This window comes from Uloborus diversus, chromosome 8 (assembly GCF_026930045.1).
Source record: "Uloborus diversus isolate 005 chromosome 8, Udiv.v.3.1, whole genome shotgun sequence".
Lineage (NCBI taxonomy): Eukaryota > Metazoa > Arthropoda > Arachnida > Araneae > Uloboridae > Uloborus > Uloborus diversus.
In genome coordinates, this window is record NC_072738.1 from 91,875,188 (window position 1) to 91,901,820 (window position 26,633).

The 26,633-nt window shown below is 30.7% G+C and overlaps 1 protein-coding gene across 1 annotated transcript in view; it reads right to left on the reverse strand.

The window, feature by feature from the left end:
• LOC129228208 (fibrillin-1-like) overlaps nucleotides 1-26,633 on the reverse strand; it is a gene marked incomplete at its 3' end in the record, with an annotated part of 107,463 nt that overhangs the window by 15,915 nt on the left and 64,915 nt on the right. The window contains 24 exon segments of the mRNA XM_054862873.1: nucleotides 1,970-2,089; nucleotides 2,998-3,081; nucleotides 3,978-4,100; nucleotides 4,538-4,660; nucleotides 5,635-5,742; nucleotides 6,519-6,638; nucleotides 6,813-6,896; nucleotides 7,149-7,271; nucleotides 9,411-9,479; nucleotides 9,717-9,899; nucleotides 10,641-10,712; nucleotides 12,697-12,879; nucleotides 14,704-14,778; nucleotides 15,134-15,316; nucleotides 15,923-15,997; nucleotides 19,836-20,018; nucleotides 20,150-20,224; nucleotides 20,682-20,864; nucleotides 20,964-21,035; nucleotides 21,447-21,629; nucleotides 22,897-22,974; nucleotides 23,655-23,909; nucleotides 24,784-24,966; nucleotides 25,768-25,845. Coding sequence (XP_054718848.1) covers nucleotides 1,970-2,089; nucleotides 2,998-3,081; nucleotides 3,978-4,100; nucleotides 4,538-4,660; nucleotides 5,635-5,742; nucleotides 6,519-6,638; nucleotides 6,813-6,896; nucleotides 7,149-7,271; nucleotides 9,411-9,479; nucleotides 9,717-9,899; nucleotides 10,641-10,712; nucleotides 12,697-12,879; nucleotides 14,704-14,778; nucleotides 15,134-15,316; nucleotides 15,923-15,997; nucleotides 19,836-20,018; nucleotides 20,150-20,224; nucleotides 20,682-20,864; nucleotides 20,964-21,035; nucleotides 21,447-21,629; nucleotides 22,897-22,974; nucleotides 23,655-23,909; nucleotides 24,784-24,966; nucleotides 25,768-25,845 — 3,015 coding nt within the window.

Consider the following 26,633-nt stretch of genomic DNA (forward strand, 5'->3'; position numbering starts at 1 on the left):
TGGGAAACTTTTAAAACTTATTAAATAATTGTTTGATGTAACTGAAGTGTTTAGCATTTGATTATTCATATTTTTTTTCAGTTAGTATGAATTAACCAGGGTTGGCTTTTTGCCGGCAGAAACTGGTTTTTGCCCTGCCAGTGGCAGAAACTGGTTATAACCGGTAAAAACCGGCAGAAACTGGTAGAAACTGGCAAAAACTAGAAAACGTTTTTTAATAGCTCTAGTAATTACTTAATGACAGGCAATTAAGTAAAATGAAAAATATAACTCCATTTCATCATTGCAAAAACTTAATACAATAGTTATTTAGTAATTAGTGTAAAAATATTTTAAATAACAAGACTGACATTTCCAAAGCAAAGTAAAATTCATCATAGTTGAAATTACTATGTGTTAGAAATTTTAGCCTTGTAATGTTGTAAACGTAACAAATTTTTCAGTTTGGTGTTTATAATTATTTTGTTTGCATTTAACATGAAGTGTAATATATGTATCAAATATTTAAATAAATACAGATTTATTTTATTTCATTAAACTCTAAAATACAAGAACTTGTCATTTTACACTTAATATAACTGAATAAAGCTATTCTCAAGGAGCTTAATCAAGCAGTTACTGATAATCATTTACTCGCCTATATGCTCCATCTAAAGTATTTGAGAGTAAATTTATCATGTAATCAAGAAGAAAGTGCCCGCACTTTACTCACAAATATTAATCCTGATTATATACCTTATACCATTGCTTTACAAAACAAATCGGCCCCTTTCCCAAAACTTATTTTTCTAATCACGTTGTAACAACTACTCCAAATACCACATGGTGGTCCAGTTTCAAAAAATGTGCTATAGATGAAAGTTTTGTGAATCTTGCTTGTTCTTTGAGGATAATGCCAGCTAGTTCTGCTGGGATTGAAAGAATCTTTTCAAATTTCTCCGTTGTGCACAACAAATTGGGAAATTGGTTAGGTTTAGAAACAGCGTCAAAACTTTTATTTTGTTACAGGCTGCTGCAGTGTGAAAACAATGTAAAATTTGATTTTGAATGGTGATAGTGTTGTAAGTAAATTGTATTTGGGTTAATATTTAATTATTTTTCTTATACATTTTCTATTGTATGTCAGGAATTGCATTTATGTCACTTTTTGAGTTACTGCCAGTTTCTGCCATAAATGTGGCAGAAAGGGGTTTTTGCCATGCCGGTTTTAACCGGTTTCTACCAGTTGTTTTTACCGCCTCGGCAGAAACCTGCCAACCCTGGAATTAACCCTGAAGTAATAGATAAATAATTTATTATAAACTTTGAAATAAAAAGGATTTTTTAAAAATCAACTGAGGGTATGGATGAAATTCTCATTCTTACATGTAAAACTCAAATTGTATCATCAAAGTGGTAGATTATTAATGTTACTAAATATTTATCGTCTAAAAAATGAGCATTAATTCAAATTTGCAACCATATAATTCATTAATGAAATTCATGTATCTTATTTTACACAGCATTTTCTTTAAATAACAGTTCTAACCTTAGACATTGCAAATGTGTGTTATGGTTTTCTATATGATATTGACTCAAGTTGATAAATAGTCTTTTAGGACAGCAACGTCGAAAACTATAAAGCATATATTTTGATATTGACCAATCTTTTAAGGTTTAAACTATTAGATAACACTACTAAAAAAGACACAGAGAGAGAGAGAATTAGTTAGAACATTTTCATAACATTAAAACTCCAGCATTAAACGGTAATCAGGGGGTAATTCAGCATTATATATAGCCACTAACATTTAGCAAATGATTCACAGATGAATAAAAAACATAACTCTGTAAGAAATAAAAAAAGTAGCTATTTCTTTTATTTTCAAATAAAAGCAAAATTTAATGATATAGAAATTTTAAAATTTAAGGAACATATTTCTGACACATTTGGCATTTGGTTGAAACAATATGAGAAATAAATTCTTACTTGGATGACAATATTCCACTGGGTTTCCTCTGAACCCAGGTATACATTCACAGTGTGGACTATGATCTATCACGCTGCATTTAGAATTGCGACCACAGGGATTGCTTAGAAGACATGGATCTAAAGGGAACAGCAAAAAATGAGAATTTTAAAGATAAATATATTTGTCCCTCGCAACCAATTTCAAAACTTGAAAATGCTCATCAAATAACTTTAATTATGTTATAAATACTGGATAACAACATTTTAACGAGTCTAAGGACTCTTAAAATTTTAACCCGGCACAACAAATACCTATTAGTCAAACGCTTGCACCTAAATTTCTATATAAGTTATGTTTAAACTTTTAGTTTTGATGTAAAGCTGAAAATCTCACAAAGGTTACATGATATAACATACATTTAAGGAGTACAATTTCATGATAGAAAAAAATTATAGTAAAATGTACTGTTTTCTCATATTCGAAAAATAGAATTCACTCTCTCTCATCGAACAATGCATGTATATTCCTAATGTTAATTTTAAAGTATTGCCATATATTTCCCCCAAAGCTTGAACCTCAATTAATTTTTTTAAACATTTTATTACTTGTGTTAGTTAAATTTTAGAAGTAAATATCAATATTTACCAAAATTCTGAAATAAAATATTTAAAAAAAAAAAAAAGAGCTTGAATTTCTTGTAAAATTTAAGTTCAGATTATAGGAATAAACCACAGATATCTATACAAAAAAATGTATGAAAATATATGAAAAACTTTATGAAATATTGTGCATGCAAAATGAAAAAAAAGACTTCTGAGAAAAAGAGGTTTAAGCAGCTATAGTTGAAACTAATCTCATTGGGAATAGTTTACATTTTTTTATGATAGCTTGAAAAGTTTTTAGCGTATAGTAATGAAATAGGTATCAAACTGTTCAGAACTAAACTATGCATAACATATATTTTTTACAGAAAATAGAAAATTTTGAAGGTTAACTGTCCTTAGATCGTTTAAGAATATTTTTAGATAACTAATGTTTTACATACCATAGCACTGTTCGGCAGCAATATCGCATGCTAAATGATTAGGGCATTCCAAATCAGATTGACAGAAACCCTGTCTTTGTTGGCCTATAAAAGAAAAATAAAACATCCAAGCTTTAATTTTTATTCATATTCAAGAAAAAAGTTTGTCTAATCACTATAGCTGAGCTAAATAAACATGACTCAATTGGTTATCAAATTTTAGAAGAAAACAATTAGAACAATTTGATTACTTTTTACACATATCACTTAAGAATTAACAAGATAAAATGAAGTGAAATTTGAACTACTTTTCTTCTCAGAAAATTTGCTCAACTTCATAATGGGATGGTTTCCATTTGTCAAAAGTACTACTTTTAGTCAATAAAATTGATAGAATAAGCAAAAAAAAAAAAAAAAAAAAAAAAAACATGGAGTGAGAAAAAAACTTTCATTTTTCCAATGCTTAATGTTTAATTTTTTTTTAAAATGTCTGATTTTGAAAATAAGGTGTGGTTTTTATGTCACAAATGATGTTCTTTTAGCATATCTGTCTGCCACAATTTCACGTTATGATAATCAAGAAGCGAATTAAACAAATTGCACTCTACGCTTGCTATCAACCATATTGTTGCCAATGCATGTGAGTAAAGATGCGAATTAAATATTTTGCTCAGTGAATGACAACATTGAATAGCATTTCATCATTTGTGATGTCATCGATAGAAGCGTAAACAATGAAAGCGCACCGATTTAAGTAATTTTTTAACAATATTAAACTGAAACAAATTATTTTAACAATGGTCAGATACTATGTTTTTAAACATGCTCTTTCAGAAAAAAAACTTTTAAAATTTTGGAAACAACCCCATTGTTGTACTGCATAACATTTTTCAAGTTCTCATGTTCAAACACACACACATATATACTTATCTGTGTGTGTCTTAGTAGTTATTATACATATTATTTATATATTTGTATATTTGAGTATGTATGGAACTTACATCCAGAATAGTTAGGCTCTCCAATTGTCCCTGATGGGCACTGACACCTGTAACTACCAAGAGTATTGTAGCACTGGGCTCCATTACCACAAGGGAATGGAACTATATCACACTCATTGATATCTGGAATAAAATATAAAAAAAAAAAAATGTGCATCACATAAAAAAAACATGTCTCAAAGAATAATTTTTAAAAAATTTGAAAGATATTCTAAAGGATTTAGCCCTGGAATGTTTTCAGATAACAATGAATTTAAAATATATACATTGATTAAAATTTTAAACTAATTAAACAATTTTGTTTCAAAATGTGAGAGAAAAAGCCAGGTAGTTTTGTGACTAGTTATAATTAAAGGTTTCTGTTATTTCAAAAGCTTTTGCACATAAATTATAATAAATGTCAATGAATTTTACAGAAAAAATATTCATTTTTAAGAAGATTAATCAGGGATCTAAAAATAAATGTTAAATAAAAATTATTATATTTTGCATCAACAAAATGTTTTTCACAATATATTACTTTTTGTACTGCCAATAAGTTTGATTAATAAATCACCAACCTCTGCATATTCCATTAGACATCAATACAAATCCTTTAGGACAGACACAGATTCCATTCTCTGCAGTAGCACATTCTTCATGTTCAGGACATGGGTTTGAAGTGCTGCAGTTGCGACTTGTTACTAATAAAAAAAATAATAATTAGAAAATCATTGAGACTGACTCAAACTAAACTAGTTACGCTGGCATTTTTTAAAAAGAAAAATTAATTTAAGCATAATGATAACAAAATATGAACATTAATTCGACAGTATTAATACAAGTGAACAAACAAAACTAGTGTGCTCATAATCACTGCTCAGAGAGAGGGAAAAAACATGATAATCAGGGTTCGAAATTAAGATAGAAAAGTTAGGTGTCATTAGCGCTTAACATTTTTACTTAAGTTGCCAAAATGTTCTGTTTGGCAACTAAAATAAAAATGTGTGAAGTGCTGCAGTTGCGACTTGTTACTATAAAAAATAATAATTAGAAAAATCTGTTTAAATTGTTGGAACTGACTCTAAGTATGAAACTAATAAAATAACCAAGGAATTTATGCACAAAAAAATATGATCATAAATTCAACAATCTTCATTCAAGTGAACAAACAAAACTAAAACAAAACTTGTGTGCTTGTAATCACTGCTCTCAGAGGGGGGAAAAACATGATAATCAGGGTTCGAAATTAGTATGTAAAAGTTAGGCGTCATTGGTACCAAGTATTTTGTTTTAGCTGCCAAAATGTTCTGCTTAGGTGTTATTTAGCTATAAATTTATGTAGCTTGAGCAAAGTTTTCTGCAAAATACATAAAGCAAGTACAAGATGATGACAGTAATGTAAAATTAGTCAGATTCAAATTAATTTTTGACTAACATTAAAAGATGCAAAATAAAACTAATGATCGCTTATTTCGAATCCTTATGATAATTAATAACATTTAAATTATTTTCCTCAGTTTTTGATATACTGTATGGTATGATTTACGAAGGACATTTGTTAAGTCATACAGCACACACTTTTTCAAAAAATAAACCCAATAATTCTTCTAAAAGAGTAATGAAATATATAAAAGTAGATTCTAACCCTGCAAATGTTTTAAATGTTTGTACTTACATATGCAGAAGAATCCTCTTTGCTCATAGGGTGATGGGCAGCCACAGCGAGCTCCATCCAAACATACTAAGTTGCCAGAGCAAGGATTATGTGGGCCACAAGTTTCCACTGGAAAATATTTTTTAATAATTAAATTACAATCTAAAAAAATATTTTTTGAAAGTATAATACAAAACTATCATATGAAAAGAAATCAACTCATTTTAAACTATAAGTGTACTTAACCCCTCCAAGGTTGATGGTGCACTCCTCAAAATGAGATCAAAACCCATTTAAACATATTCCCCTACAAATTTCAATGGTGTAATCAGTACCATGATCCGCCATTGTGGGTACCAGAGGGAAAAAAGTTTTTTTTTCTTTTTGCATTTACGGTTTGATCAGTTCCGTTAGCAGCATCATAAGTCATAACAGGACAGTAGTTATTGAACTGTCTGTGCTTTTTTTTTTAAAGCATAAATCTTTTCAAATTACAGGGGAAAAAAAATTTAACTTTATAGCTGACTGCATCTCCTAAGCATATCCTAACACATATTTTTTCAAAGATAAAAAATACTTCATTTCAATTTCATAGTTTTCTCCACAACCTAACATTTAATTCCTCAACCTAAAATACTGAATTAATATTTAGTGCAGAGCTTCCTGATTTTTACTCTAAATAAAATATTTCAGTGTTACAAAAATGGTAATTCGACATAAGAACCCACCAAAAATAGAAACTAATTTTTGCTTTTAATTCAAAAATATTTTAGTAAATATTACTTTTCTTCCCCCCATACAGTTAAAAATTACAGAATTTCACATGAGTTTCAACCTCTGGAACTGACACTTGAAAAAAATAATGTTCGAAAATAGTTGGAGCATCAAAATTGACATATACTTACAGATACTACATTCAATATATGGATTTCCTGTAAGTCCTGGTGGACAGTAGCACTCATGGTGATGGCCTGAAGCTGTGCACAAAGCACCTTTACCACAAATTCCAGGTCTGTCACAAACCTCTGTAAAAATAAAACAATTGAGAATCAGACACCATATAAGTGTTTGAAGCATTTAATCGAAATTTAGGAACAAAGTTTTAAGAAATTCATACTTATTTTCAGTTACTTTAGAGCATGAAAATATAAGCATTGACTCATATCAACAATTGAAAAATAGATATAAGCTATACATACCATAACAATCTCCATTTAAGCGGTTGCAACCTTCGACAGATTTACAATCTTCGTCTCTTCGGCACATTTTTGGCATTTGACGACCTGCAGTAAAAAATACCGAGATTTAGATGATGATTCAAAAAATGTTCAAAATTTTTTCAACCATTACAAAGTCCCAATATTTTATCCCACATTACAATTAGTCAAAACCTAACAGTGTACAGCTAAATTGATGGAATAAGAGAGTTCAACCAGGAACACTTACTTTTTACTCAAAAAAAGTTTGTAAATCGAAATTTTATACTTAATTTTATTTTATACTTTTATTACTTAAATAGTAATTTTATAACTTACAGCCCTGACTGTATGGGTCGCCATCCAATCCCACTGGACAACTGCATTTGTAGCCACCAGGAAGATTGGTGCAAATTGCTCCAAGTGCACAAGGCCCTCTTCCTTGTAAACATTCATTTATATCTGAAATATTGACATGCAACCAATTAGAGAGAGGTATAACGTACTTTCTCAACACAATGCAGTTTAACAAGAGCTATTGTAATTGAAGAAAGATATTAATAGTTGGAAAGGAATCATGAAAGTTAATAAAAGCTGCAAAAGAAAGGGGAGGGGTGTCAGTTGCTTACTCATTTTTGCTAAACAATGGACAAATTGATCTTTTAATTTCTGTATGTTGCGAATCATGTTGCTTATCGACTGGTAGCAGAAATGCTGGAGTGATTATAGGGTGAAAGTAATACTAAATAAATAATTAGGATAAAATGACAAGCAATGGCTGATGCATAATTTACAGTGAATAATAATAAAAAAAAAGGTCTTTGAGAACTTTATACAAATCTACATTATCTTACATATGAAAATGACACACACTTATATTTAATTTAATATCAAAAAAAGAGTAGCTTATTCTCAGACACTAATGGGAATTCTCAGCTGAAATTGGGACCTAGATTGTAAAATTTGTCCCAGGAAATTCAACAAAATGAACCTGCCAATTAACGGACTTCACCAATACCATAATTTAGTTGAAAACTCATCTAAGAAAGAGGATTTTTTGCTATTCCAAAAACTGATTTTTCTCCCACTCCTGTTGTTCACATTCGGCATATGTCCATACATTCAAATGTCAAGTCAGAATCAAAACAAAACGGAAAACAAATTATGGGACAAACCCATTTAAATTTATCCTGTTTATAAAACTGATTTTGAGGACACAAACTTTTAATCAATACATTACAAAATGTGTTTGTTTTAAAACTTAAATGTTAGTAAAAACAACTATCACAACTTATAATTTAAACAAAATACTTTTAAAAATGTTAGCTACTATAAGTAATTTAAGCACAGTTAAAATTTCACTGAAAAAACACTGGTTTTTCTACTGCTCTGGAATTTTTTTTTAGCTTACATTACATTTGTTAGTAACTTATTCAGATTCATAAAGGAATTTTAGGAAGCAAAGAGTAGTTGTGAGAGGAAATCATTCTAATTGGAGTGATGTTTTAAGTGGGGTTCCTCAGGGATCAGTTTTAGGGCCTCTTTTGTTTATTATATTCATGAATGGCATCAATGAAAATATTTCTGGAAGCATGAATTGTTTTGCTGACGATGTAAAAGTTATGGGGATTGTCGAAAATGAAGAACAAGTAAAACAGCTGCAAGAGGATTTAGATCATATCACTAAGTGGGCAGATAAATGGGGTATGGCAGTTAATATAGGGAAATGTCAAGTGCTACACTTAGGTCATGGAAATAAGCGTATGAGATATCGTTTACAGGGTTCAGTCATAAATCAGGCAGAAAATGTTATGGATCTGGGTATCTTTATAAATCAGGACTTCAAGTTTAGTCAACAGTGCAGTATTGCTAGTAACAAAGCCAACAAAATGCTTGGGTTTATCAATAGATCTATTTCAAACAAATCTAAGAAAGTTCTCCTGCCTTTATATAGCAGTTTAGTAAGACCTCATTTGGAGTATGCTGTTCAGTTTTGGTCACCTTATCTGAAGAAAGATATTTTTGTATTGGAAATGGTTCAAAGAAGGGTAACTAAATTAATAAGGGGACTCTCAGATTTAGATTATGATACCAGACTTAATAGGCTTAACATGTATAACCTGGAGCAAAGGAGAGTCAGAGGGGACATGATTCAGTTATTTAAATTTATCAAAATGAAAGATGTAAATGGATTAAATTTTTGCCGGGAAAGCAGGACAAGGGGTCATTGTTTTAAGCTATTTAAATCTCAGGCTAACTTGGAAATCAGGAAAAACTACTACTTTAACAGGGTCGTGGGCACTTGGAATAGCTTACCGGACGAGGCGGTAATGAGCAAGGGATAGCTTTAAGAGGGCCATTGATCTGCATTGGGGACTAATTAATTGACTAGGACCAGTCTAGCTGGGTCCAAAGCCTGTTGCTGGTCGTCACATTTGTATTTGTATATAAAATAAAGTAATACCAATTTTAAATCTGAAAAGCAATTAAATGCAACATATAATCGATTCATGACATTTCCATACAAAATAATTTTTTCAGAAATAATTCAGAAAATTTCATTTAAGTATATAATGAAATTAAAAGGAAATAAAAAAGTACCTTTGCACTCATTATTAACGCACACAAAATTTCGTCCACAATGGCTGTCAATTTCGCATTCATATTGAACTGCAAAACAAAGAAAAATTTTAAATTGAAATATGTGAGTGAAAAATCATGAAGAATTACTAAAGATAAAATTACTTTACAAATTTAATTTATATACACAACTTATTTCATCAACTTTTTTTGCTGATTGGATTAAGTTTTAAGATATTAATAGGAAGTCAAACTATAAACTTAAACTTCTTGATATTATTTGTGTATCAGCAAAACAAAATTGAATATATATATATATGTACTTACTTTTAGTGCACTGTTTTAGTGGATCTCCAGTATAGGTTGGAATACAAGAACATATGGCTTTGTGATCTGATGCATGGCATTGCGTGTTAACTCCACAGATACCTCCGATGGTGCACGGATCTTGACAATATCGGTTGACACAAGCTTTGTCGAATGGACAGTTGCTGTGTGAACGGCAACCAGCTGGAAGAAATAAATCACAAGAATGTAATATTAATGAATAGTAAGGTGTAAAATAATTGTAACTGATTATTTGATTCATTTTCAAACTTGGAATACAAACAAGAGAAAGTGTTGAGTGAAATCTCATCCAGATCTTTGGGACAAAGGTTGTTCAGGAAAAATGTGATTCCTCAAGAAAAATTCCTCATCTCATTAAAAAATTAATAACTAAAAAACTCCAATGCTTTGATTTTAAAAATACATTTAGCCACTTTAATTGAAATTCTACACATTTTAAAATTGAATGTTCAGAAAATTGATTAAAATCACATTCCGGCCCTCCCCCCTTCCCCATAGTTTTACCATACTTTACTTTCCTATAGATTGCTAACTGGTTCACTAATTTAAAACAGATTAATCCAGGAAAAGAGTGTAACAAGACAAAATATGGAGCAATGGGAAATTTCGGAGAGCAAACATATTTAAGGGAGTTGAAAATGATAATCTGTCCTGTACATAATATTTCAGTTCTTTAAGTTTGTTGGGTTTACTATTAATACTATTAAAATAATTAAATAAATATCTGAACTTTTGCATTTATGTCATCATTCATGTGAAACATGTATATGTCCTTAGGATTTTGTAATATTCAAGATTAAAAATTGAGATCAAGATTATTTCTTTTCAAGAATGTGGGTAGTTGATAAAATAGTACATTCAAGTGATCTTTGATAACTGAATTTGAAAAATTAATTTTCTTACCAACACATTCTGATTTTACGCAGATCTGGCTGACAGCACAGTCATCATCCTTACGGCATCCAGGTTCTGGAACTAGTGAAGAAAATTCCACCATAAATATTACAAGCAAAAAAAAAAAGAAACATTTAAAATATATTCTTAATGAATTCCAACAGAATATTTTTAACATTTATTTTTGGCTAAAAGATCTTTTAAAATTTATATAATGAAAGGCTATTTCCAAACTGCAAGCGAATGCTCAAAGTAATGCACCATATTTCAATTCAAAAAATATTTCAAATATTAAACCTAATTTTAAAACAATTGAAATAAAGCTCTAGATTAACGGGAGACCATTTCATGGAAAATGGCTACTAAAAAATCCATTCTTAGTCGCCAAAAAGGGCGACCATGTGTTTCTTAATTTGTTGAAAAACATACTGAATATGGTGCTACCATAACACACTTCTGATCATGAGACGTTCAGCGTATTGGTCAACTCCATCCTGGCAATGTAATTTGGCGCAAACTCCTTTAAGGTTATTTATTTTTTGCGCTGAATACAGTAGACCCCTGTTTCATGCCGGGGTTACGTTCCTTGGAAATGCCGCATAAATTAAGATTTAATATTAGTGTTAAAATAAGTTCCGTAAATAAAAAAAAATACTTCATTCTAGTGACGACTAATTGTATAATAAGTTTAATGTGTACTTATAGCAATTTCTATGAACAATATGCATAAAGAAAACAAATTAATTTAGTGTTTATGAAAAGGAGCTGGCTATGATAGTCTTTTGGCAGAAGAATTTTTCTCTGCAGTTCTTTGCAGAGCATTAACGCATCCATGATCATTTCTGTGATAGAATCTTTCTTCACTAACAAATCAGAAAGATCACTTCTATTGTTAAGGAATGGCTCAAAATTTTTGATGTTAACGTTTTTGGTTCTGTGTCATCGATGTCGGTATCCTCATTGCTTTTGTCCTCCTTTGTCACTCTTAAAAGCTTTTCTTCCAGTGAGCTCTGAACTGTGTGAGTTTAATAACTTTAACTCTGGAAAGAGCTCTGGAACCAATCACATAAAATGTCTCCAGTGGCCCAAGCTCGATTATTAGCAGGCCAAAATGCAGTTTATTATATGTAATCTGAAATCTTTAGGAGTTTGGAATTTGAAAGAGGGGAAAATTTTATCTCTTTGCATTGCCTCATCCGCATAAAACCAAAAATCATCCATGCAAAATAAAATAAAGGTGTCAAATTTGAAACTGTGTATAATTGAAACCGTGTAAAATAAACCTACGTAAAACGAGGGTCTACTGTATTGTTCCATGCTCTTTTTAAGCCAACTTGCAACATTTTAAAAAGGAAAGCATATTTTTGAGCTGAAACATTATCCATTTCTTGTTTTTGAATTAAAAAAGAATGATTTAAATAAAAAGTCGTATGGCCGAGCAAAACATTTGAAAAATTAATACATTTTTATTAGATTATAATCATGAAATTTTTAGGTATTTATTTTTCTATAAGAACTACCTGTACCAAGTGCAATGCATTATTGAGCCCTTTATTTTATCCTTATTTTTCTGACAAAATTAAAGACATAAAAGTGAACAGAAATTCAGTTGTTACTCTGAAATAGCAGTAGTTATATAATTCTAAGGTACTAGGCCCACTGTCCAATATTTTGATTTTTTAGTCCAACTCTCATTCGAAAGACAATTAGCAAAATATAAAAAACTTTTAAGTTGTGAGAAGATAATTTTAGTTTTGTCAGAATGAGCAGTATAACAAGACATTCAATCAAGGGTCTATTGAAAATTTTTTTAAAAATGCCTACCAAAATTAAAAGTGGCTAACATTTTTGAGACTATGGTAGCCATTGCCTACTATTCAGAATTCCTAATCTCGAGTTTTACACTTCAGGTTTAGCTTAGTCTAAAGCTTCAAACTGAAACAATTTGTGAAAGAAAACATAAAATTATAAACTGCATTAAATAATTTCAGTATATGGTGGCAAAATATGATAATTTTTTAAAAACATGACAATGAGAGAGTCAGAATGATAATTGTACACTTACTTCGCTTGCAAAGTACGTTTGGATCTCCAGTCAAATCAGCAGGACAACTGCAATGTGGTTGATGTCCAACAGGTGTGCAATGTGCATTTTGTCCACATGCTCCGCTCAACTCACACACACGCTGACAATGGCCATGCAAGCAAGTCTCATCGTATGGACAATTTACATTGGAGCGGCAGCCAGCTAAAAATCATTGAAAAAATGTCATTAAGATTTAAAGAATTGTAAACATAGAAAAGAGATGACCATCAAACAAAGTCAAGGTCCACCTTCACTGGTTCGTGTCCATCCCCAATGAAGATTTAGAGCCTCACTAAAGAAATTCTGCCCATGTCAAATTTCAGCTCTACTTTCAGTAAATTATTCCTACAACTTCATTAAATTACTATTTACCCTTAATTTCAAGATTAGCTAGGGATTTGAAAAGCAATTATTTCTGGTTCTGCCTTTTAAGACCACATTTTAACAATAGCTAAACATGTTAGCTAAACATGTTACCTTTAACTATTCTTTCATCAAGAATGTATACAAAGAGCCTTTTCAGCCTAGATTCATAATTCAACCTTTAAGTCCCCTAGCAAAACTATTAGACTTCCTTTGAACTCTTTTTCAAATAAGTTAATAAATACCTTTAAAAAAAAATAAATAAAACAGCATGTTTTAAATCAGGTTCAAACAACTTCTGAAAAATGGTAGAACTTCCTTAAAACTTCTCCAAACAGATCCCATTGCACGATATACTTTATCAATAGCAGAAAGAAAACAATGGAACCTACAGATTAAGTTCGTTAAATAAAATGCAAAATCAAATATGCATTTAAAAAAGGAAGATAATATACTCTTGTAACATTGAAAATCAACTTTCCTAACTCTTGAAAGATTAAAATATTATTGAGAAAACTTTTTCATTGAACTTATTTGCACCCTGAAGAAGACAGACAATACAAGGAGCAAAATGTTAGATAGAAACATTGTGTATGGCACATAGCATATGAGGCTGGAAAATAACTTTGACACTTTGGCAAACTTCCTGAACTTTTACAAGTAGAAAGATTATTATAAGATTTTAGTAATTATATTTACAGACATGGGATACAATAATGAAACTTCATTACCTTTGCTTAAGATATGTAGCAACTAGGTGCAACAATGATAGAATTAGCTTTACAGAAAAAGGAAATACAGAAACTAAGTTTCTATGCAAATCATATTAAAAAAAGGGGGTACTTCCATAACTAAAAATTAATAATGTATAGAATCTCCATTGATAACAAATGCAGTGAAAAAAAAATCCTTCATGAATGGTTGAAACTTTCTGAATTAATCAATTACTTTGCGATCACAAGTTTAAAATTGGCCACTATTTTCAGTGAAAATGATTTCAACAGAAATTTTAAGGTAGATAAAGAAGTCTGCCTTGGTTTTCTACAGGAAAGCAACAGTTCAAAAATCATACGAGAATGCAACATTATTGAACCCTAACAAACCTAAAGGAGGAAAATATAAGTAAACATTAAAGAAAGTTACTTTTTTTTTTTAAATGTTAGAAAATGAGCAAATAAGTAAATAACTTCGATTAATGGTTTTGTAACTGCATTTAAACTATATTTCCCCTCTAATGGGGTCGTTTATGGAATGTTTAAAGTATTTTTTCTGAAAGAGCATGCTTAAAAGCATAGGATCTGATCATTTTTAAAATAGTTTTATTAAATTTAATATTTAAAAAAAAATTTTTTAATTGGTGCGCTTTCATTGTTTACGCTTCTGCCGATGACATCGCAAATGAACGCCATTCACTGATGTCATTTGCAGAGCACAATATGTAATTGGCTTCTTTACTCACATGTGTTGGTTACAATACGGTTGATAGCAAACGTAGAGCGTAATATTTTATTCCTTTAATCAAAAGTAATAGTTTTGACTAAAAGAAACCACCCAATAGCTAAAAAATTAAAACTGCGGTAAAAATCTTGTGACAGCTCAAATTATCTATAGAAAAGAACTTACAAACACATCTGTGGCTTTGACAAATATAGCCCAAGGAGCAGTTTCGATCAACAGTACATTCAGGTAGAACTGGAGCTAAAAGGAGAGAAAAATAGTACCATTAGATGATATAGACGGACATACCTTCTATAAGATTCATAAAACTTTTAGAAACTAACAACAATTGTTTTTTCTTTAAAATTTTGATGTTTTAAGCTTTTACATGCTCGACAGAAAACAAAATGTACCAATCATTTTTAAATCAAAATTTTTCATCCAGGAAATTTTTAATTTCATTGTAAAATAATATTCTTGTAATAACTCCCACAATATTTTTTGACGTACTTCAATTATTTTTACATGCATTTAATATTTTCATCAATATTTTATGCAACCTTTTGAAAATGATTATTTTGTATACATTAACAAATATATAAAACCGAATGCTTACTGCGAGTACATAGGGTGTGAGGATTGCCTGTGTAACCTGGTGCACATGTGCAAACTCGATCATGGTTAATAGCTTTGCAAAGGGCATTCTGTCCACATGCTCCATAAACAGAACAAGGATTCTGACAAACTTTATTAATGCATGTTTCTTCAAAGCGGCAGTTAGCATCTGTTCGACAACCCCCTGAAAAGAAAATACACAAAATGAGGAATTTATCATAAATGGAAGGAAAAAAAAACCCATGAAAGTGCAACAGGAAATTAGCAGGTTACTGCATACACATGTTTTGGAGTTTTAAAGAACCCCTTTTTCAATGCAAAATAGTTTTGGATGAAAAGACATTCTGTAAAAGCTTTTACCAGATGTCTTTGCATCCAAAAGCTCAAAGGTACTTATTTATTTCCATGAGAACTGATTTATGAATTCAAAATGTGACAAAAGGTGTAAGCACAAAGCAGATATTCTCAACTAGCATATTTCTGTTCAAGAAACAAAGAATACAATTTAAGATGGATTGAAATTTTAACATTTTTTTTCTTTTTATTGTTACTTTTACAGAGTGATTATAAGTTCTTTTCTTTGCAAGAATTTTCATTATAAAAATATTATTTTGAATACATTTTTCATTTTTAGAACTTTCTGAAATTGAAGACTGCATAATATAACAAACTCTCAATGCCATAAAGATGGTATTTAAACTTGGTTATTACAGAAAAAAATAATTAAACATTACATATAGCATCAGTTATGCAAAGATAAGAAATAAACTGAATGTAAATAAAAACTTACGGACACATCTTGTACTTTCACATATTTTATCCACAGAACAGTCCAAGTCATGTTCACATTCCACGTCCACCCCAGCTAAAAATTAAAAAAAGAATAGTTTCACACAGACCATAGCAACTATTTCACTTAATTAGATTACAGGTTTGCAATATATATGAAATGATTTTATTTTATGACAAGACTTTGAAAATTCATTTAAAAAGAATAAAGCGAAACAATCATACGTACGAACAAAAATCACAACACTTTTAGCATTTTCTTCGTTACCATGTGCGTTTGTTTTAGTTTTCAATTCCGCCATTAAACAGTGACTTCAGTGCCCCCTATAGTTCGTTGGAGTTGCGAATTTAATTTCATTTCCGTGACCAGAAACCGCTGACGATAATTTAATTTTATGCATAATTCTTACGGAATCGATTCTGTAACAGATAAGCGTCTGTAACGAATTCCAAAATATAAAAATGTGCGTTTAAAATTTATTTTTTTCAATTATTTTAGTGTCGTACACATTAGTGTTTTATGTAATAGAGAATTTGGAATGTTTTTAATTGCCTTGACCTAAAGGAAATCCAGGGTTAGCATAAAAGAATCTCCCGGTTTTAGAAATTTATATTTCATTAACTATTACACTTAGATGCATAAATGATACATAAAAATAAAGATAAACTGTGAGATTTTTTTTTTCACTCACAAATGTTCAATGTGTGCGCCATTCGTTACGCGACACACGTCCATATCATACATTTTTTAGTGCTTCACTGTCAATTTTTCGTAATGCGGCGATTTTAGTTAGCAGATCCTTCATATACATATACGATCTTTCAATTCTTGCAATGTTGTAGGCAGTGGTGGTGTATAAACAGTCTTTGAAGAAACTTCATTGCCAATCCTAATACAGTGGTTAATATACGTGTAAGAACTGTTGTAACTAACTGTTGGTGTAGACGCTATGCGCGTCATAGAGATCCAGACAGAGAGACTTTCTGCTTTAATATTTAAAAGAAAAGAAACGAAAAGAAGAAAGATAAAGAAATAAAAAACATAAAGATAAAGAAATATAATATGCAGAACAAATTCTTCCCCATTTTATAAAACTTGTGTGAAAAAAGGCTTAAAATTTTAATAGAAAATAAATAAAATCGAATTTTTGAAAAATCGCTTCGAGGTGCACACCCTTCTACTTCAAATTAATTGTGTGATAAATTTCATGAAAATCGGCTGAACGGTCTAGGCGCTATGCGAGTCACAGAGATCGAAACATCCATACAGAGAGACTTTCAGGTTTGTTATTTAAAAAGAAAAGAAAAGAAGAAAGATAAAGAAGTAAAGAAAAGAAAGATAATTTTCAGAACAAATTCTCTCCCATTTTATTAAATTTCTGTGAAAAATGGGCTTAAAATTGGAATAGAAAAAGAACAAAATCGAATTTTCGAAAAATCGCTTCGAGGTGCACACCCCCATGCTATAAACTAACTTTGTGCTAAATTTCGTTAAAATCGGCCGAACGGTCTAGGCGCAATGCGCGTCACAGACATCCTAGAGACGTCCAGACATCCTCCGGACAGAGAGACTTTCAGTTTTATTATTAGTAAAGAAGATAAAGATAAAGAAGAAAAGAAAAGAAGAAAGATAAAGAAGTAAAGAAAAGAAAGATAATTTTCAGAACAAATTCTTTCCCATTTTATTAAATTTCTGTGAAAAATGGGCTTAAAATTGGAATAGAAAAAGAACCACATCGAATTTTCGAAAAATCGCTTCGAGGTGCACACCCCCATGTTACATACTAACTTCGTGCCAAATTTCATGAAAATCGGCCGAACGGTTTAGGCGCTATGCGCGTCACAGACATCCTACAGATATCCTACAGACATCCTACAGACATCCTCCGGACAGAGAGACTTTCTGCTTTATTATTAGTAAGGAAGATAATGTATGGTGAATTTTCTCGCCAATTGGCTTGTACCGACGTTACGGTTCCACGCTATGATAATTTCGTATCTCGCCAATTGGCTTGTGCCCATGTTACGGTTCCACGTTATGATGATTTCGTAATTTATGATAGTTTTTTTCTTAAAATTGGAATAAAAAAAGAACCACATCGAATTTTCGAAAAATCGCTTCGAGGTGCACACCCCCATGCTACATACTAACTTTGTGCCAAATTTCATGAAAATCGGCCGAACGGTTTAGGCGCTATGCGCGTCACAGACATCCTACAGATATCCTACAGACATCCTACAGACATCCTCCGGACAGAGAGACTTTCTGCTTCATTATTAGTAAAGAATAACCAGTACAATTTTATAGAAAAATTGCTTCAGATTCATTCTCAAATAATTTTCGGATGACATGAACAGTAGGGTAGTTAAATTTTTTTTTTTAAGTTAAAGTCCAGGACACACACACACACACCCTATTTGTTTTCGACTTACTAATAGTATTATGCTGTAAAATTTTTAGCTTCTTACTCAGATTTTAAGAGGGTGCCATTAGCACCATTAGCCGTAGTAAAGAAAATGCTGCAAGTTTAGAAAAATTTAATTTCCCCAACGGTTTTTTTGTGAATAATTATTTTAATGCAATGTATGTTCATATTATAATATCTAGCACTTTTTTTTCCAGTTCGATGTACTTTTTTAACCCTTCTCCTCATACGTATGAAGTTTGGGGGAAGGGGTTGAACACCCGCTTTCAGTTGAAATAGGAAGCTAAAACTTTTCCAGTACACTATTATCCACAAGTCGCAAAATATTGAGAGGTGTCAAATTGTCTAGGAGAAACTTTTTTTTACATGTATTTTTGAACCACCCTAATGAACAGAGCATCCCCTTTTCTATAAGGGTACTGTTTGACCATCGATTACATGGAATGGCTGATATCCGGTTTATAGGCGGAAATGGACGTATATATTAGTTTATAGGGGTGTTAGTTGATTTGCTACAGATGAGCACTTTTGCCTCTCTATTATTTAGCCTTAGTTTTGTAAAAATGAAAATTTGCTCATAGCAATATTTTTTAGATCTAAAGTATATTCGATCTATATTCACATGGCAAAAATTAATTGATTTATTTATTTACAACAAAGTTTTGAGCTTACGATTTTGCTTTTACTTTCCTGAACGAAATGAAAATATTTTCTTTTCTTTTTGTTGTTTCCAAGGTAACTATTTTTGTTTTCCCTTATTTTATTTTAGAGAATGCAATAAATGAATAAGGCACTAGTGATATTATTAAAAGCGTGCATCAAAATAACAGCGTTATTTTCCCTTCTCCCCTGCTAGATTAATTCCGATGGAATAGTCTTTACTTGGCAAATTGCCAAATTACATACGGTCAAACAGTAAAACCATATTTTTCCTTTGGGTTTAGGTAACCAATTTATTTAGCTCATGCATAAGGCCAAAATAAAGCAAGCCAGTTGTCAAATAGCTCTAATTGCAATAGCAAAAACTGACAGGAAATGAATCTAGTCATTCAGCAAAAATTCAAAACCTTAGAACAGTTCAAAAAGTTTTTAGGAAATAATATTAAGAAAGCAAGTAAAAATAAAAAACTTTGTTTAATATTCCTAACCTGCTCAATCACAGCAAACTTCAAACATGACTTTGACTACTTTAAATTATGCATTCAGATTACTATCAAATTCTAACCAATCATTGTCTGAATGTTTTAGAAACAAAGTCAATTGACCAATGTTTATAAAATTCAGATTTTGAAAACACTTTTTCATCGAATTAGATTACAGTTTGATAAGTTCAAACACACTTTCAGTTTGATTACATTATACTAAAAATTACTTTAAAAATAATTTTTCATTTTATCATTTAACAAACAAAAATATTGCATTTGAATCATTAGAGGCAAGTTATTACTAAGTGTGCAGTTGTTTTAAGAAAAACAAGGTCCCACATACCAATTCTGCATTCAATATAAGCATCTCCACGGAAATTGCTAGGACAGGTACAAATCGGTCGATGGTTGTCTGCATGGCATTCAGCATTCCGTCCACAGCTATTCGGAAGCAAGCATGGATCCTGACACTGACGATTCACGCAAGCCAAGTCTCGAGGACAGTTGTTATCTTGACGACAACCAGCTGTTAAAAACAGCGACATTTTAGAAAATCATTAAGCATCTCAATTAAATAAATTAAGAGTAGATCTAATTAGTATTACATAAACGCCAATGAAAAAAATTTTGAAACCAGAAAAATAGTATAAAACATACCAATACAGCGAGTGCTTTCACAAATGTAACCCACACTGCACTCGTGATCCACTTCACATTCGGGCTTAACTTTATCTGAAAATTCAATAGAGAAATTAGTACACTAGTAGAGTAAGAAACATTAAGTGACTTTTCATTCTGCAACAGAAAAGTTGATTCAAGGACTTTATTTCGAATAATTACTAAACAGATAATACTTGAAGATATTTTGAAATTCATTTGACATTCAGCAATTATAAATCAATAATGTAATACAAGAACTTAGATAAAGAAAGTTTTGATTCATTTTATACATCAACTTAGAGGACAAAAAAAAGAAAAAACAAAAAAAAAATCTATCGCTATTTTATACACATTTAATGTCCTCATGGATAACCATGGTGCGTTTCTATGGAAGAAAAAAGCTATTAGCAAGTAACTGAATAAGAATTAAAATTTCATGATAGCAAACTTAATAACATTTAATTTCAATTTGTACAAGTCTATTTGCAAAAACTGCATTCAATTTTTTAGCACTAGCTCTTTAACTTACCAAATTCACAAACAACATTGGGGTTGCCACGGAAACCAGCCGGGCAGGTACATTCAGGTTTGTGATTTATGGGCCTGCAGTTTGCATTGCGGCCACAAGCTCCGAAGACACTGCATGGGTTCTGACAAACACGATTAATACAAGCTTCTTCGATGCCACAGTTCTCATCGTTTCGACATCCAACTATCAAAAAACAAAGATGAGCAAATGAATTGAAATGTTCAACTAAGTGCATTAAATCAATAAAGAAATTACACGGTGTCACAGAATTCTGCCACTCACTTATACATCTTTCATAGCTGCAGATGTGTCTAATAGGACATTGAGCATCGCTGCGACACTCTGGTTCCTCAACTAAAGGATCAAAATACAACAAAAGATTAGAAAAAATCGCTTTAAAACATTATTTATTTCCGTTTATAAACCATAAATAAAATTTAAATATTGTTTGATGAAGAGAATAAAAGAAATATATGTTAGATAAACCCGCTGGAACGAATATAAATGCAATTATTATATTTTTAATCAACATAAAGTGTATGGATTACCCAAGAACAATAGTTCATAAAGTTTTATAACTTGAATTACAGTGAAAAAAAAACTCAAAAATATATCAAGCAATGTTTTAAATATTATTGTATTTATAAAACACAAGAGCAAAAAACCAATGATTTCAAAATGCAAATAAAATGCTTATTAAAGAAAAAACGTTCAACATGAATAAATCTGCAGACAAAAGTTTTTAAAGCTACATAAGGTACGAACCTATTCTACATTCAATACGAGCATCTCCAACATATCCTGGATTGCAAGAACATATTGGGCGATGATTATCTGCCATACACTCAGCATTTACTCCACACACACCTACTTGGTGACAAACATTTTCACATCTTCTGCGTACACAAGCCATCTCTGATGGACATTGGTAATCATTTCGGCATCCCTCTGAAAATATTTTTTTAAAATGCAGTAAGATTTTTTTTTGCAGAAAGACATGTAAAACAGTTATCTAGATCTTATGCTATGATTGATACATCACACAAATTTCAGAAATCATTTTGTAGTTGCTTGGTTTAGGACCAAGTCCAAAAGATCAATCTGAATCAACAAATTGCAAATACTTTAACTCAACAGTTGCCTTACAGAGGCACCAAGACAATCAAGGATATGAGATGGACACGCAATGACTGAACAGGAACAATAGGCATTAGTCTTCCCATTTTCAATAACAATTAAACTCTTTATGCGACCCACCATAAGTCTAGATAAAGCCATATAAAAGAACCTAGGGTAAAAAGCAGAGCAGAGAATCTAGGATAATTAGCAGCATACCATACATGGTCTTGCTAAATCTTCCAAGGGACATTTACTTCGGCCAAAAACAGGGAGTGAACTTCAGAAGCTTGTAATTTGGAGTAAGGGGCACTGAAAAGTTTTAGACCCTCCTTTGTAAGAAAATTAGCATTTTTTAAAAAAAAATAAACACCCACATGGATGGGAGTACATAACGAGTACTGAGTCAGAGTAAAAAAAGACAATTCAGAAATAATAATTGGCTCCAATTTATTTAGAGTGTGACCGATCCTTTAAGTTAACAAATTCTTATATTAATAAAAAACACAAATTTTAATGTTAATATTTTCTACAGAAAATAATTAAAACAATACTCCTATTGAAAAATTATTACCTATTTTTGATAAGATATCGTAAAAGGTTCAGAGATGGGCTACTATAATAGTAAGAGAACTTTTAGATTTAGTTTGTGATTCCATAATTGAAAGATTTAACACACCATCCCTGCTTTAAACTGTGTAAATATCAGGCTAATCTTGATATTAAGAAAAATTACTGCTTCAATAAGATTGTATTGGAGTATTGTTTCATAAGTATTTGGAAAGAAGCAGTTGATACTTGCTATAGAGGGGTTTGTTTTAAAAGGCCCTTCAACTTCAGTCAAAAATAGATGAAGTAAAGATTTTGAATAGTAGTAATATATGTATTTATGTATTTTTTTCTTCTTCTTTTACTCACAAACACTACTTCAGATTATTCTTAAGGTGTATTTTCTAATTCAATGCATGCACATAAAATCTAAATCATAGGCGAGGATAAACTGATAGTACTAGAAAATGGTTTATTCATCAAAATATTATGCAAATGCTAGTTAGTTTTTCATTATGAATAGTAAATGTAATAGTTTTTGCAAACTTACCAAAACATTCAGCAGATTCACAAATAAATCCAGGTCCACACTCATTATCTTCAATACATCCTTCATATGGCTGGCGTTCTGTAACATACATACATATTCAGTATATATTTGATCACAATTTACACAGACATAAAATAAATCTACTTCATAGAACATTTTGAAACGCAAAAGTAATATAAATCTACTGATTTTCATTACAATGTGCCAAAAAGACATAAAAGGGGAAAAATTATAATTAAAACATTTTGAACATCAACTTAATTGTTTTGATGAAGAAATATCAGGGTTCAAATAGAAATGAACTTTGATGGAACCAAGCTATAAATAATTATTTACAAATATACTGTTTGAATTTATGCAAGGAAAACACTGCAAAATAAATACACAAACAAAACAAAACAAAATAAATAAATAAATAAATAAATTAATTAATTAAAAAAAAACACTGAAAAACAACTACTAGTAATATTGAAACCATTTGATTTTAAACTAAAGAGAGAGCGCTGTAAATGTAAATATGACATTACAGACAATGTGCACACATTAAAATACTATTAGTTAAGTTAGCTTGTACTCTCTTTAAATTGCAGTTCTAGTTCCATATTAAATCTCATTTGCAAATATCAAGACATTTGCTACCAGAAATGTATCAAAATAGAGGAAAATGATACAAATCTAAAGATGCATATAATTTCAAACATTCAAGCATAAATTAAGGATTTTCATGAAATAATGAAAATATTATCTTTTTCACTTACCCGAAACACAACCCTTTTTAGGATCTCCAACATATCCAGGTTCACATGTGCAAATAGCAACATGATTATTAGTATGGCAGATGGAATTAGTGCCACAAGTTCCAAAGAAACTGCAAGGATCCTGGCATCTTCTGTTGACACAGTCCTGATCATAAGGACATGAATGATATGTTCGACAGGCATCAATACAGCGGTTGTTTTCACAGATATGTCCGGCACCACAGCCGTCATCTGTGTAGCAATGATCTGGCGGCACTGAAAATAAAAATTAATGTCTTGGTATAAAACTCATCATTTTGTTTGACATAATATGCTTTTTAAATACCATACATTAATATTTTTTAAAAAATACAATAATGGCAGAAAATGTGCTGAATATATTTCATTTACATCATGGCTTGTCAAGGTTTTTGACCTTTGCTACACACTAAAATTGATGGGATGCAGGTTGAATATTGAAATGAAAGGAAAGAAACGGGAGTTCAACCAAACCAAGCACCGCGACCAGAGTTCTATTGTACTAGTCCCCAAACAGAAGTCTTAAAACAGACCAGTAGCTGAAACAAAATTCCTCAAACACTTAATAGGAATGTTATGAAACTCCCATGGTTCAAGCAAATGTCAACCAAGGTATAATAGGAAATATCCAACGTTGTTTAGCACAAATAAACAGATTACAGAATACACGTGCCTTCCTAATACTATTTTTGTTAAGAAGCCATATGCATTTTCAGCATGTGATCTCCAGAGATAATCAGGTCTGTCCTCCTTAGAATGACCGGCAGAATACGTTCAATGTTAGGCTGAATATTACTGCCTTTGCCTAGATAAAATGTCAAAATATCATGACTTTTATGCTGAATTCAGAGAAGTTTAATAAGTAGAAAAACTAAACATTACTGAACATCTAACATTACCACATGAGAGTTGAAAAATACCTTTGTGCTTGAAAAGTAAAATAAGAAATAACAATGCTTGATTGCACAAAATTGCAGATTAATGTAGGCACCTGTTTTGGCATTACAAGGATTGCCTTTTTCAACACAAAAATAAGTGTGCTTGTGGATAAAAAGACATCCAACAATTACCACATGATTTAAACAATTAAAAAAAATAAAATAATTATTACCTGGCACACACTGTATGTTTGGATCTCCAGTCAATGATGAAGGACATGTGCAAATAGGGCGGTGATCATTCACAAGGCACTTAGCTCCAATTCCACAAACATCCGGGTAAGAACATGGGTCAATACACTGCCTGTTTACACAAGCTTTGTTGAATTGACAATCCTCATTGCGGCGACAACCCTCTAAGAAATAAATTACCATTAGAAATTTCAGTCTGGATAACATGCAAAAAGCTTTACGCTTTTTAAAAAACATTATCAAGATTATAATTGAGATATTCCTCATGATCTCAAGCGTGGTAACATTAACTTAACACAATAATCAAACAGTAATTTAACAGCAAAATTGAATGGACCATAGTTTTAAAGGTGCAATTTCAAGATAGTACTTATTTTTTCTAATAATATAAAAATTAATTTATTTCACAGATTTATGTAAGGTTGAGACAAACATTGATAGATTTTTAAGTAAATAATACCCAACCCCCTTCCGCCTCGGTAATGCTAGTTCGAAAAAAAAAAAGCTGTAGAGTGGTATGATATTAATAATTAAACAAATGCAAACCATAATTTAATAAAAACTGGGCTACAGAAAAGCTGAAGAGTTTTTTTTTTTAAACTAATTTATTAAATGTTTAAGATGATTATATTAGAGCATTACAAAACAATTAATAACAAAACAAAACTTTTCAATAATTTTTATTTAAAAAACTCCTTCTGCAAAAATTTTATCTTAGATAAGAAAATAAATATGTATGTTAATAAAAGTTTTTTTTTAAATATGTATATTGTGTGTTAAAATATTAAAATTAATAATTCTTCTTTGTTAAAACAGAGAAAGTAAGTTTCTACGAATATAAATAAAATCAAACATTTTTTCAGTCTTAGAAATAAGGCTCAGCTGCACCTACTTAATTTTCATGCCAATAATGTTTTTAAAATATGCCAAAAGTAATGTTATTAATATTGTCTCTAAATTCTTACCCAGGCAGTTCCTATTTTCACAGATTTTTGATTTTTGACAATCAGTATCAGCTAAACACTCAACAAGCTGGCTTGGAACTGAAAATAATTAAAAATAATAAATTAAACATGAAATAGTGAATTAATTTAAAACAAGGTTTACAAGGAGAAAAGGGATGTAACAGTTTGTATAAAATTAATGAACTTCAAAACAATTTTAAATTCATCATAGGTGTTAAGACATTTCATAGCCCATAGCTTTGCATGTTTTTATTTTGCTTACAGAATTTAAAAAAAAATCTTTAAAAAAAAAATCCCAAAGTTTAAAGTAGATTAACATTTATGAAGCCATAGTTCAGGTATATAAAGTTTTTTTTTTCAAATTCAGACATGAGAAGAACTAAATGATTTTAGCTAGTTATTTATTGTGAGAAGAGAAGACCCCTTAGCTTGATAAATTTAAGACATTGATATTATGTGATCTAATCACAGCAAAAGGAGAACAATTTTAGTCATTAATAGTACGCTGTTGGTTGACCTTTGAATTTGTATAGATGAGCACCAAATTTTGTATTGAATACCCAAAGCAAAAGATACATTCAGAATATTTAACTACAGAAAGCGTAAGTTCATTTAATGAATGGGTGTTCTTCAGAGTAAAACAAATTTTCCCAGTACACTGTAACTCAGCATCTTTAAGTTTTAACTTTAATTCTCAGCATAAAACAAAAAATTCGATAGCAAGTGAGCACATGACCGTACAAGATCAACCACACATGTAAATTAGTATTCTTTAAATAATCAATCATTTTCAATTCAAAACTCAAAAAAAAAAAAAAAAAAAAAAAAAAAAACACAAAAGATTTTTATGTAGAAAGAGTATGATT